Here is a 14,363-nt window from a genome sequence, read left to right on the forward strand (position 1 = left end):
GATGTAAACGATGGGAATTGGTTATTTCTCTTTCTTCCGATTTTTGGCTTCACTTCCCAGCAATTTTTAGTAAAATTTTCTCAAGAGTAAAATGGAAATGCATCTTTGTGCAGTGTAGGTATTGCAACGGTACAACAAAGTAACTTGACAAAGCGACACTCCTTTTTTTTAAAACATGTATTCATTAATGATGGTGATCCTGACAGTTGTTTCTCTTTTTGTAACCAGGTATTCATATCTCAGTAGCAACTGCATGCAAAAGAAGGAATTTCATTTCCTCTGTAATTTCTTTGATATGTTGCCTGAAGCTTTCTCTTCCCTTGTAAAGATGAAAACCTATTTCAGGTTTCCATCAAAGGTGAAAGTTCTTCCAATATTTTTCCATTTCTAACAAATATTTCACAATATTCTGGTCCAAAATATATCCTTTGTTTTAATACCAAATGTAGGCTTGGGTAAGCAAAAGCAGTTACTTAATAGCAGTTACTTACCTGCTATTACAGGTGAAATTTGACACATTTTCCCATGGTTTTACAAAGTATATAGCTCCTTCCCATATTGTCACATTTCTTTTTTAATACCTAAATAAATATAAATACCAAAAATATTGAAGCTGGTTCGTAGTTGAGTAAAGTAAGAAGATGCCTTCCATTTGAGTGGGCTGATGTCTATCTGAGTATTGTCCTTTACACCTACGAATGTCTGAAACACACAAAATGACAATGAAGAAGTCTGAGAGAATTCTGGTTTTACTTTTGCATACAACAAAAAGCCCTAATTACTGTAGCTGCAATGTAAAATCCTGATCCTGAAGTGCAAACAGATTTGAATGGTTTTAAAGATATTCCTTGCTGGCCTTAACACCTGGCCACATGAAATCATTTACTAGATGAGGGGCTTAGACAAAACCCGTCTTTAAAAATTCTTGTCATTTCAAGAAGTATCTAAGCAAGACTTTTCACAAAGGCTCTACTCCACCTTGTTTGAAGGAAGTCTCACAACTTTCATGTGTCTGAAGAAGAACAGACTGCCCACCCAAATTTAAGGTTCTAAACCACAAAAGGCAGAGTTGTTTCCGAGTTTTTTCCTAATAGCTAATTTTGCCTTGTAGGAAAAATGATACTGATCTATGTCATTATGAAAGGTAAAAGATCCCCTCGCTCAGGTTCTGCTGCTCACTGAGCTCCCAGTAACATCAGTGTGGTAGGTAGTTTACAAACCTGCCACAAAGTAAAAGCAACCTGAGAGGGTGCAGAGCTCCACTTATCACACAGACGACTCACCCAGGAACCCATTTCTTCTGAGCTACAGCCAGTGGCAACATTATTTGGCATGAAGAGTCCAGTATCTGAACTCAGCTCTTAGGTTGTTCTGACTGAGATTATTTATCTCTTTATCAGCTGCCTCCTTAGTAGAGAATAAGCTTCCTTTCGGACACCAGCAATTCTAGTCGTTCACCACCTTTCTGATGTCAGCAAAGCTCTGAGGCTCCTTGTTGCAGCATGTAAAAGCTGTAGTCCCAGCCCAGCTCCCTGTGAGTGGGTGAGCATGTAGCAGAAGACCCAGCACTGCTGCCCATCAGCCTTGCTCTAATGTGCTTGGCACAAAACCCAAGGGATGGGAGGGATGGGAGGAGTGTGAGGAAGGAGAAGCCCTCAGAGCCTTCGCTGTGACCACTCTCGCACCAAGGAAAGGCGGACTGGTGGTGTAACCTGTTGTCCAGCCCTGCCTGGCTTCTGCTGCAGCTGCTCTCTGGAGCGACATGTAAAATTTGTCTTCAGGATTGTTGTCCCAGCATTGATGTTGAGCATACACGACTGATACAGTATGAACAAGAAAAAATGGCAGAGGGGAAGACACTAGGAGATCTCTCTTCAGGGCCAGTAATGCTGTGTCAGGGAGTTTATTCCTGCTTGCAATAGGGTGAATGCAAAACAGTCGACTGTCCTGCTTCAAAAGGTGCAGCAGCTACATTGTGTCGTTCTAGCACAGGTGATGTAGACCCAGGGTGTCCTGCCCTGGCAGGATTTTGGGGAGAAGTTCTGCCATTCTTCCTCATTCTCCACGGAGTGGCCTTCTGCCCCGAACACTCAGGGTTTGTGCAGCTTTCCGGCCAGAGCCTTGAAGAGCAATGTGCTCCCAGGAGCCCAGAAGCTGCTGTGAGCATCCCTCATTCCTCTGGCGCTGCAGACGGTCCAAGAAGCCTTCACAGACTTCCCTGCTTTCTTCCTTGCCATCACACAGAAAGTAAAGACAACTGGCCTTGCAGACTCTCTCCCACATCAATTCCTACTTCAAGGCAACTTAATTCTCATATTTTAGCTGTCTTCTATAAAGTCTTCCCAGCTGACGTTGTATACATTGTGTTACTTTGCAATTAAGAGCCACGCGCATACACATACAGATTTTAATAAAACTTTTGTTATCAAGTTTTACTATTTCAACAAGTGTTGCTGTCAGCTAATAATCCCTAAAGTGACCATAATGAAGTATTCCAATAATTGGATTTTAATTAAGAAATTCACTTAGTCCTACACTATTTTTGAAATCTCATTATGTCTTCAGGAAACTCACCCAAGTTGTGGTATTTTTGGGGTAATGTACAAACTCAGTACAGACTCCTTCCACTACTTTCAGTTCTTTTTTTTTTTTTCTTTCCTTATGGGTATTATTAACACTTTTCTATTTCCTATATTGCCACTGTAGAAAATTGTCAAGATCTAACAGGTGAAATAAATGCAGAATGCAAATACAAATACCTGTTGTACATATTATGTTAGAAAAGAAACTCCCTATGGAAGGAAGGTTAGAAAGCTTTTTTACTTATTATATTAATGATCTAGAGATTCCCCACTGCCTTGGATTTCAAGGCATTATTAATGAGAAAATCCTGTAGATAAACTCGACTGTAAATGTTATTCATATAGACAATAGTTTGTGTCTCACCTCATCTCAAATATTCTGAGAAAAATCTTGAATATATATGTACACAGAGTGTCACATGGAATAAGTCTAGTGAAGCTTGTAAGCTTGCTCATAGTTATATCACAGAAGCACTGAGCAATGCAGACACTGCTGTTGGTACTTTACCTTTTAGTCTTCTTTGATGCTGAACATCACATCTCACTCCAACATTGTGTGAGTCCTCATGGCATAGCACCAGGAGAAATAATTAAGAACATCATGAATTCCAGGCGGTTCTCTTGAAGTGGTTGGACTATTCTGGTATTTTTCCATGTGGGATACAGAGTAACACCACTTTGTGTAAGTCTTTGACTGTAAGTAGACAGAAATCAATGTAATAAAAATAAAAGTCTTGTGGAGATATTTTTATGTTTAGAAATGTGAATGGTACTTACAGTCATATTCTGACCTTGAAAGAATGGAAATAAAATGTGACATGGGACTCTGTTTGTAGTATTTATGCTAACCATAAATATATTCTGTTCTAACATGAAGATTTCCTTGAAACAAAAGAAATCTATTTAAAATGTGAAGAGGGGAAGGGACAAGAAGAGAATGTCTGATGAATTAATGGTTGGCAATATGAAGAACATTTCAGTAAGATTATTTACATGAGTGATATGAAGCATCTGGCCTGTACACTGTATAGTACAAATATAGAAAAGCTGTGGAGGCCATAATCTGTCATTGTAGTGCATATGCAACTCCAGTTGAATTCAATAGCACTTCAACATGCATATAGATGAGATGATATTTGCTTATAGCATGGGCTTTTTTTTTTTATTTCAAGACAGCCATTGTTAACATCTTAATATATCCTTTAAAGAGAGGGGCCAAATTTCCATTGACTTTAACAGGCAAAATTCCCAACCAAGATATTGGCTGTAACCCTGAAAAAAAATCTGAGAAAAAAATCTGGTTAAGAGCAGACCGAAAAACGGTAGTTAAGCTGCACTGTTTTTTCATCTTCTTAGACTTGCTTCAGCCCTTAGTACTCTGGACTATCTTTGCCTTCTTTGTTTCACTTTCTTTTTTTCCAAGCAGTATTTTCAAAATAAGGCACGTAGTTTATATTAATCATACAAATAATATCCATTTACTATTTTTATTTCATATATAACTGTCCATGCTTAGGCAAGTTAGCTACATTGCACAGCAAGTTTAGCACAGTCATTTGATATTTATCATTACAGCATTACATTTTCTTCTAGTGCCTCAAGCAATTAAACTATATGCCCATCTTCTGTTGGAACCTGTAGCAATTATTAATCACCCGCCATTGTCTTTGGGTTTTCTGCTTGTTACCTTTTCAGTTCTGCAAGCCAAGAAGCTATCTTTGCAGTAACAGGGAAGATGTCTAAAGGTTAGAATGTATTTCAAAGCTTTAAAAATAGTCCAATTGCATTTTTAAGTCTAACTGGACTTTAAAAAATCCATTAGTATACGCGGAATTTGTGTTTGTTTAAAACCTCACTAGCTGACACTTGCTGGAGACCTTACTGCTAAGAATACAAACAGTATCCAAATGGCTGAAATTAACATTCACTTAAAAAAAAATTCTAATATTCCACTTAAGCTGCTGTACCAATATTACAGAATCAGACAAAAGTCAAAAGTCTGTGTTGAAAAATCCTAAATGTCAGATTTTCATAAGCATTACATTTCCTTTGTAAAAGTATCACATGTTCACAGCTGGAATACTTTGGAGACTGCTTTTTTTTTTTTTTTAAACTGAAAAGATCAATCCAGGCTCCCATATTGCTCCTTTCTTCTGAAATGACAATGGAGGGAAGAAGCAGTCCTAACAGCATTTCTGAAGGAAAGCTCAATTCCACTGTAGTTAAAGAGTTTGTCCCAGTGGCCTTCGGCTGAGGAGGTCAGTTGAAGAGTGGAGAAGCCCTCAGTGAAGCCAGTGGGATCTTGGATCAGTCCCAACCTGACAGAAAAAAAATTTGTCCATCCTGAAGGACTTTGCCTCAAGAGCTTGCTGACAACTCAAAGTAGATACTGTACAGACCAGGCTGTTCATAGAAGACCTTGCTGAGTTTACAGGGGGAAGAAATTTTAGTGGGCTGAAGTAAAGAGGAGTCAGGCTTATGATTCCAATGGCACCAGGAGTTCCTCCACAGGGCTCTCCTAAATGAGATATAAGGATCTGGATGAGAAAGACTGGAATGAACTTATTCTATTTGACCAGCTGAAGGAGTAATACTTCTCCAATGACTACTTCCTTGTCTTCTCCAATATGCAGACATTAATGATCAGACCTTGGAGAAGTTGAATCAAGTTACACAGACCATGGAGTTGAATCATTCCTCCTTAAAGAGGGAAACATTCCTTTTTGAAGAAATTATGTCTTCCTCAGGAACATGACCCACTGAAATGTGGGAGACCTGGTGTTTGCTTTTCCTGCTCCATATTAAGCTGACAATCTCATATCTAAGGTGAGAGAAACCATGCTGGATCTAAGTATGTAACAGCAGCTTATTGCAAAGATCAGCAGTATGCTCCATGCAGCTTATGGCAAGTTTGTTCTATGTGAAGAGAGTAACATCTCTCTCTTTTTCTCTCTCTCTCTCGATTAATTACTAAGTGTGGACAAAGCTACTCACAGGGAAGTAAGAGTGGAATAGACAGGAAGAAGGGAAATGAAAGGTAAAAGTCAGCTGTGATTTTTTTGTTACCCATTTGAAGCAAGAAGTCTCTGGGCAGCTTTAGCCTGCACTGTAATGCAGAGGCTCTCTGGAGTGGCAGGGTGACAGTATAATTCTTCGCAAGCTGCACGCTTCTCTTCAAAGCTGTGACGTGAGCATTTCACAAGTCTAGCAGAGTGATGGTGCTGGAGACATATGGAGGTGTCCATCTTCCAGGTGTTTGGAGCAGAAATGGCCATGGGGGAGTCTCTAGTGCAGCTCTTTCAAAGAGTACTCATTACTTTGACTCTCCTTTCCCCGGTCCCCCGGTTCCAAACTCAGACCCCCAAATTAAAGCAGTATTTTACAGCTTGGTGCTGAAGCCTCAGATTGCAGATATTAATTACCAGGACATGCTCTGAGGGAAGCAAGAATTTGGCAGGACAACTGAAGTCCTCTTTTTCTCTCTCGTTTCCCGCTCTGTACAGCATGCTGTCTTGCTTCTTGGTTCCCCTTTGGGAAGTGATAAATCTGAGTTTTGCTATCAAGGCTAAGCATCTGGTAAGGTTACCCTGTGCTGTTGGTATCCTCCCTTGCACCCTGTCCCAGTGTCACAGTGGTAATGATACAGTTTGGGGGATGGAAAGGGCAGGGAAAAGCCCCATAGGACTCCTGGTAAAGAAGAAGGAAAACAAGGTCCATGAGACCTTTCCCTTTGCATGACAGCTGGCAGGATTAGCCACAATACCGGGCAGGGATGAGTTTTCTAGCTTCACTCCGAGGGGCTGTCCAGCTACAGGTTCCTTCTTGAGGGGAAAAGCAACGCTTTAATCCCAGAGCTTGGCTCCCGCAGCCGTCACCCACCTCTTTTCCAAGATCCCGTCACCTCCGTGCCCGCTTTGAGGGCGCCCGCTGCCTTCACAGGCTAAGCAGCACTGTCGTGGCACGGGACACCCCTGGGGAAGGTGGAAAAACTAAAATGAAAGGAAAGAAAGAGGAAGGAGATGTTCTCCCAGGCTCCTTCCACGCGCTGGGCAGGCAGCCGGCTCTCGCGGGCTGGCGGACAGGGAGAGGGGCTGCGCCCCAGGCGGCAGCGCGGGCAGCGCCGGCAGCCCGGCGGAGGCAGGCAGCCAAGCAGCCCGGGCAGGGCAGGCAGCGCGGGCAGCGCAGGCAGCCCGGGCAGGGGAGGCAGCACAGACAGGGCAGGCAACCAGGCAGGCAGCGCGGGCAGGGCAGGCAGGGCGGGCAGGACAAGCAGAGCGGGCAGCGCAGGGCGGCTCGCGCCGCCCGGGGAGGGCTCTGATTCATCATCCCGTTCAGAGGAGAGGATGGGACGCCGCTAGACTCCCCTTTCTCCCTCCTCCCTTCCCCCCTCTCCGAGCAAGCCCCCCCCCTTCCTCCCCCCTCCACTGCTCTTTCTCTCTCCCCAAGCAGTGAGGCTCGGACAGTGCTCGGCTCCAGAGCTTTATTTTAAGATGATCGGCCAAGGTCTTTGCAGATAGATTTTATCTGAAGTTAAATAGCAGGCGCTTGCCGCTCCCTGGCCAATAAGTCATTTTCAATAGAGACAAATCGCCCTGGACGCCCCAGAGCGCCGGTGCCGCCGCTCCTGCCCGCGCCCCCCGCCGAAAGCGAGCGGGCAGCCTGGGCAGCTCCCTCCTCCTGTAAGTGTCCTGCTCGGCGGAGCCGGAGCGCGGCCGTGTGTGGAGAAGGGGAGGCGAGGGGGGGAGAGCCTGCCAGCCGCCCAGCCGCCCTGACAGTGCCTGCGCCGGATGCAGAGCGGCCGCGGGAAACCTCGGTGCGGAGCGCGGCGAGGAGATGCGCAGGGGCAGCGGGCTGCGCCGCGGCGCTCAGCCCCTCTAGGCTCGCCCATGGAGCGCCCCGCGGAGCCCCGGCCGCCGTCGGACCCCCCACGCCGTACGTATCCCCGGCGCGCCCCCCCCCGCGGTGGCGGGGCTGTCCCCAGGGCGCTGGGACGGAGGAGGGCTGGGGCCGGGGATGGGGTCCGCTCCCGTCGGGGCGCCCCGGGGCGCGGCCCCGGCCCGGGACAAGACACGGCGCGCCTTAGGACAGGTGGAGGGAGGTGGGCTCTTGTGGGTGGTACGCAGAGCCTGCTCGGGCGTCCCAGAGGCGAAGCTGTTCGCCTCGGCTTTAGGCGCCAAAGAGCATCCGGAGCCCCGATCCCATCGCCTCCTGTCCCTTCTCCCCATTCCGGCGCCGCTACGCTCTCCAGCGCGCTGCCGGGGCTCTGTGGCCAATTGCCGGGCTGTTGCCTCCCGGGCCCCGCCGAGGGCGCACAGGCAGCCAAGGCAGGGCAGGGCTGGCGGTGGCACCCCCGGGCAGCCCCAGCCCACACCACGGGGCTCTCCCAACCAGTAAAAGGACTGAGCGCCGGCGAGTGTTGCCTACAGGCGCTCTGCAGCCAGCCCGGACCGTGCGATCACTTTGCTCTAGACGCTGGATTAACTCGATTTTAATCGTTTTTTGTTTCCCCTACCCCCATCCACACACCCCATCTCCTCCTTCTCTCCCGCCCCCCCTTCGCTACACACCTCTCTTCCCCCCGCGTCTCAAGCCTAACCTTGTCTTGTGGTCATGGGGTCTATAATTTCATTTTTGTCTAGGCTGGTGAGAGCTCTGCTTGTTCTGTAAAGTGGATGTCAGGTGGATCTATGTTCTGGAAGGAACAAAGAGGCAGCGAAGGCAGCGCCGGGGAAGTTTGAGCGGCGAGGATGCAGGCTGTGTACTGGTACGCGGTCCTTCTGCTGCAGCCCACCCTCTACCTGGTGAGTGTCCCCGGCCCCTCACACGGACCGGGGAGGGGGGAGCTCGGCGTGGGGTCGGGCACTAGCCTGGTGGAGAACGAACAAACTCACGGCAACTACCGGCGTCCGACAGCCAGCCCTGCCCCGTCCTCCCGGGCTGGGGCTGGGGCTGGGGAGAGGAGGCGCGGGGCTCAGCCGGGAGCTCTCGGTAGGTCGAGGCGGGGGCAGATCCGTAACTTCACCTCCGCGGGGAAGGTGCGCGCCGCCGGGCGAGAGCAGGGCGGGGGACTCCCGGGCCGGGTCCCCCGGTGCTTGCGGGGAGAACCGGAGCGCCGCCGCGGGGGCGCCCGCCCAGGCTGTGGGCTGGAGGCAACTTTTTGCCCTCTGCTCCCTCCTGAGAGTGGGAGCCCCTCGGGAAGGGAACCCCCCCCGTATGCCACTACGGGCGGCACGGTACAGGCGTGCAGGTACTCGGTGGCGAGCACAGCTAGTATTTTCCGCGTGAAGTGTCATTGACTTTCGTAGCAAATCCCCTTTAAGATTACCGGGGGAACACGAGTAAACAGCGGCGTTATCTCCTTTAACACACACTTTATTCCCTCTACGGTCGCAAGGAACAAAAACAAGGCAGGCTGCTCCTTTGCAGCCCGTACCCTCGCTCGCCTGCCATGCGTTAGGCAAGCAAACGCTTGGCGGGAGCTTGTCCCCGTGGCAGCGGGGGAAGGGAAAAACCCTTTTTACAGTAGCGCTGCCGGGGGATGCACCCCGGTGCCCGTGCCGGGGGGAGACGGAGACGGCGACGGCCCGGCTCCGACTCCGGCTCCGCGGCCGCCGGGCGCTGCCTGCACCGCCGCTCCCTGCGCTGGCGCGGACTTGCCGCCTGGGTGCGCTGCGGCGCAGCGCGGCGCGGCGGAGCGCGGCCAAGCGAGGGGCAGCCAATCCCGAGAGGGCCCGGGCCGCGGGGGGGTGACGAGGGTGAGGGGCAGCCGGGACGGGCGCGACCCCCGGCGCTGCGCGGGCGCCCAGCGCGCCCGCGCAGCGCCGGGGGTCGCGCCCGTCCCTGCCCGTCCCTGCCCGTCCTGGTCCGGCCCGTCCCGGCCCGCTCCCGCCCGACGTGGGTCCCGCCTGGGAGCCCCTGTCCTCGTCGGGCAGTGCCACGTCTGCCGCGTGCGCCTCTCCTCCCCGCGAGTTTTATACCCGGGGGTGGGGCGGGGGTGGAGGGGGAAGCGGGGAGAAAAGCGCGTGGCAAATAATCTATCAGAAAAGCCGGAGAGAGATCGATACGTCGTGTTAAATTTTAAATGTGTTTGCTGGCAGTTAAACTGCTCTCGACTCATTACAACAACAGTGCTGGATTTATTCTAATGCGCTGCAGTCTGAACAACAAGCGCATTAATTCTCCTTTAATTGTAAACTGGGAGCATTTGAAAACCATTCAGTGTGCAAATTATGCTGATTCAATTACCGTTTAGTTACAGACTTCATTACCTGAATGTTTTTTTTTTCCGACGGCTTGGCATTGCAGAGTAAAAGAGACGATTTTCCATTTTCCCTCGAAACAATGCAAAATGCGTTGAAAAAAAAAAAAAAAGGGAATAAAAGACAAGCTAGGGAGAGGGGATGCGCCCTTCGGCTGGGCTGCGTGTTCTGCCAAAACACTCGGGGGCGATCCAAAGGATTTCCCTGTCTAACTCGATTCGTCTTTCTGAGTCGATTCTTCCACCTTTATGCCAATCTCTCCCTATTCTCTGTATTTAGGGAATGACTTCGAAAGTTTGCATTAGGCCATCACGTGGAAATAAACTGTTTATTAGCATCGAAGCATGAAGTTTTGATTAAAGCTTCAATGCGGTGCCACAAACCAGCAAAGTGCAGCACTTTGTTGTGCCTATCCATGTGTGCGCGTCACTCTGTGTGGACGAGAGCAGTGTCAATTCAGAATTAAATTTTAAGTACCCAACCTATTAGAAAGGGTAAATGAAATGGCAGCACAACCCGCTTCCTACCGGGTTTGTTAAAAAATCCTTTTTGAGAGGGGCTAATAATATAGAGGAGAGGGAAAATAGCATGTTTCCTCTCCGCCTAAACCAGCCGTTGTTCAGTGATAGTGAACAAGCGCAGCGAGGTTGGGCTGCCTCGAAGTTGCTCATTTACAGCCACTCACTAGTTTGTAATTTTTCTTCACCCAGCAAACCACTGCTCTTCCACCTCCGCCCCTCACCGTTAAACCTCTTCTCAATCTTAGAAGAAAAGTGCTTCTGCTTTTCTCCTCCTTTTTAATAGAGCCATGTGCCATCCAGCCTTATTGCCTGAAATTTATAGGGGTTATGGCCGACCAGAAAGAGGAGGAATTTTGCTGGGGTAGAGAAGGTTCGCCGTATTATGTTTGTTGATAAGAACAGTAGTTAGCCTCTGCGAGACAGGCATTTTCTCCTTATTTCGTGCTGTGTGGTGTATTGAAAATGTTATATTTGATTTGCAGTGGAAGTGCGTTTCCTTTGGCCTAAACGGATAATATAGTACTTATTTAGTAGAATTAGGAGTTAATCTTTAAAGGCTTGAAGTTATTTTCTATCTTTACATTTAGAGACCTGCAGAAAGTGTTCAAACAGCTACACTCGGTATTATTTACCACGAGATTCCACCGCTGTTCTTTCGGAAACATCTTAGTCTTATTCTAGTGGATAATGTTTTCTTAACTAACAGTGCTGTGCCGAACTCAAAATCGTCATTAAGCAAGCACGTAAATATTAAGAAAGAAAAAAACACCCGGAGATCGTACACTCTTCTAGGTTTGAGCTCTATTTGTATATAAGAACACCTGGGGTTTACATCATTCCCTTTAAGGAAACCTTCTTGTTTAGTTCCTGCCCAGTTGCCGGTGAATTTCCAGTCCCACACCACAGGACAATAAAACACCAGGCTATTTTTTTTTCCTTAATTTCTTTCTTTTTTTTCCTGTGTGGAAGCAACACGCTGTAGAAGCGACTACAAAACAAGCAGGCTGCTGGCAAAGACGGCAAGGCTCCTAACTAGTTATTTCCTACTGGGACAGGTCAAGCCAGAAGAGGAGACAGATCGTGTCCGTACCGGTTCAGGAGACCCGTGGGTCGGGCGGGGACCGGCGGGCCGGCGTCTCCCGGCGCTGCCGGACGCTCGCCCCGTCCTACCGCTCCCCGCCGGATCCTGCGCTCCTCTCCGGCAAACCCAGGGCGCCAGGCGCAAAAATGCCTTGCAAATTGCGGGATTTTTACCTCCCCCCCGCCCCAACATGATCACAGGCTCTGCTTTTGCATGCTCTAGGGAGAACTGCCCGCGCAGTACGAGCAAAGAATGATAACACGCGCCTGCTTTGCTGGGATCACCCCGGGTTGGAGAAGATCACTACTTAGGTACTCTTTACCCGGAGTAGCGAGTACGGAACCAAAACCAGTGGGAGTTTTGCGTTGCATGCTGCTAGGGTAAGGATCCCTCCCCCCTCAGCCCCTCGGCTTGTCGTCTTTTCCCAGCAAGGCGTTTCTTTCACCCATGTGTGTGTAAATGAGGATATACAGCAGAGCTGAGTGGCAGAGCGTTTTAACTCCGTGCAGAATTTAAACAGCGCAAGAGCAAATGGGGGGGTGGTGGTGGTGGGGGGTGATTTCTCACCCCCTGACGAGGGCTACGAGTGAACAGGTTGTTTCGCGGGAGGGGGGGGTGGGGGGAGTTTCTCTGCGCGGCGCTTTGTCAGCGCAGCACAACCGCGGGGATCCCGGGGCACCCTGTTTTACAGGGCGATGGCACTGACAGAGGGGCTTGGAAACAGCCTGCTGACCTCCTCCCATGCCGGGCTGGGATTTTAAGGTCTGTTCCACACCGTCACTGTAGTTTGGAGGCCTTCTGACAGCCGAGCGGAGCTTTCCTGCAAAAACATCGTGAATAATAGAGGTTTAAAATTGTCCTCAGCGGTGGCACGCTTGGTACGGTATTTGCTGAGGGGGTAAAAAAGAGGTTAGTGGCTCCAGAGTTTGTGTACATTTAATTTCGCTCTGTGTCGCACTGTTTGCGGTCATTTCACCCCGGTTAATGAAAGCTATGGAGAACGTGAAGAGATATCACGTGCCGGCGAAGATAAGCTGATTTTTTTTCCTTCTTTCTTTTAAAAGATAGTTGCTGATTGTGTCCTACTTTGTCGTGGGAGGAAAAAAATCTCTATAGGCAGCGAAGATAAAAGAAAACAAAACAAACCCCAAAAGAGAGACAAGGCATTGTCCGATCATAATCACCACCCACAGTATTTTGTCAGAGGCATTTGGTGCTGAAAGCATTCGAGTTTTGCTTTTTTTCCCCCAAACAAGCGATTTCTTGCAATTTTCAATATGACGTCGAAGGGGGAGTCGGGGGCGGACAGAGGTAAGAAGAGGGGGGAAGCTCTTGGCGCGGAGAGAAAGAAGTGGCTTTTTGTGCGAGACAGTTTACGTAGCCTTAAGACGATCCCCCTCCCTCTTTCTAAAGGAGTTTGAGACTCTTTCGCGGTGGTGTAGGGGCAATAATTACCCTTTCGGAAGGAAAGGCACGGTGAATAGCAATCGGACTCGGATTTCGTGTAGGCGGAAACAAACTTATCTGCGTCTTTTTTTTTAAATTTATATATATATATATACATACACATATTTTTAATGTGAAGTGATGGACGGTGCATTCTTTCTTTTCTTGGATTCCTTCTTTCCTAACCACCAGGGACCTGTGCTAGCAGTTTAAGAAAGGGTTTCCCTGCACTGAAATTTCTTTTTTCCTCGTGCTTAGTACACACTATTTTCCCTTCTCAAATCGCTGGAGAAAGCAGTCTGGAACAGATTTCACCTGTTAGGGAGGCACCTGAATATAATCCAATATCCTGCCTCTCTTTGACCAGCCATATCTTCCAAGTCTGTACCTAGAGGTATCCATTTTAAGCCCTTTAATTTTTCCCTGCATCTCTAACCCGCCATTTTAATTAACAAAAAGCCAATTTCCCAGTCGTCTTGGAAAGTGTGGAGAAGCAGGTTAAGAAACCAATTGCTCGGAATAGCCAGCACTTGGACAAAATGAATGTGTGAGCCATCCTTTTCTCTCTGGGATTGGCTTCTGTTCTCGCGACTGTGTTTGGGTGAAGTTATGCTGTGATTTATCAGATAGTTTAGCTCCCAACTCGCTTGTCTTGTAAGTCAGCATTAAGCCACCTCCTGGGTGCTTTGTAAATACAGCTTTAGCATTTTTTTCATGCAGTAGATTGACATGTTGACGATTCTGCTGTAAGGAATGTGACAATAAAGTGGAAAACCAAAGGCTGGCAAGTACTTCATCAAGGATAAAAAGGTTCTGCTGTAAGGATGTCACTCAATTTATTGTGAAAGTCGAATGAATTACGTTTAATGAAAGTGCTCCCCAGATGAATATTACCAGCAATTTCCTGAGTTGGCTCTGTCAGATTGATATGAGGAAATGCCAACCCATATCAAAAAAGATCTCCAATCTCAATTACTATGCAAGCTTTCGAAGAGCTCCTTTTTATTGATATGATATATATTGGCGGGTCCTCGATGCTGTGGAAACTGCTCTCTGTTCAATAGGACAGCACATTTCCCAGTTTATTGCTTAACCCTACGTTTTTCTGACTGTCGTTTAAACTTCTGTGAGTGCCCTTCTTTTGGACGGGAAACCGCCTCTCATCCTCTTTCCCTTTCTGTGAACTAGAGACACCGAAGTTGTGTGTCTAGCAGAGAGTAAGGGTGATGCTCATTGCAGGACGTTTTTTCAGACAGAGTGGACAAAGCCGAAGGTCAAGAGAAATGACTCGGATGAGACAATGGCTTTGGATCCCCTAATTTTCAGTGTATTTCTGGGCGACAATCCAGGCACCATAATACTTGTCACGACTAGCAATCCCAATATTCCCGCCCTTTCTTCCTCATTCCTCTAGGGCTTCTTTGGGCAAATTAGAAATTCACTAAGCCCTCGAAGAGAGGCAAAAGCTCTTATG

General features: G+C 48.2%; 1 protein-coding gene across 1 annotated transcript in view; it reads left to right on the forward strand.

Moving 5' to 3' along the window:
- The first annotated feature begins 8,329 nt into the window (after positions 1–8,329).
- The window catches only part of NXPH1 (neurexophilin 1), a 136,900-nt gene continuing 130,866 nt past the window's right edge, over positions 8,330–14,363 (forward strand). Inside the window, exon 1 of the mRNA XM_065629619.1 lies at positions 8,330–8,383. Within this exon, the coding sequence (XP_065485691.1) occupies positions 8,330–8,383 (54 nt within the window). The remainder of the gene's footprint in view (positions 8,384–14,363) is intronic.

The sequence above is a fragment of the Caloenas nicobarica genome, chromosome 2 (assembly GCF_036013445.1).
Source record: "Caloenas nicobarica isolate bCalNic1 chromosome 2, bCalNic1.hap1, whole genome shotgun sequence".
Taxonomy (NCBI): domain Eukaryota; kingdom Metazoa; phylum Chordata; class Aves; order Columbiformes; family Columbidae; genus Caloenas; species Caloenas nicobarica.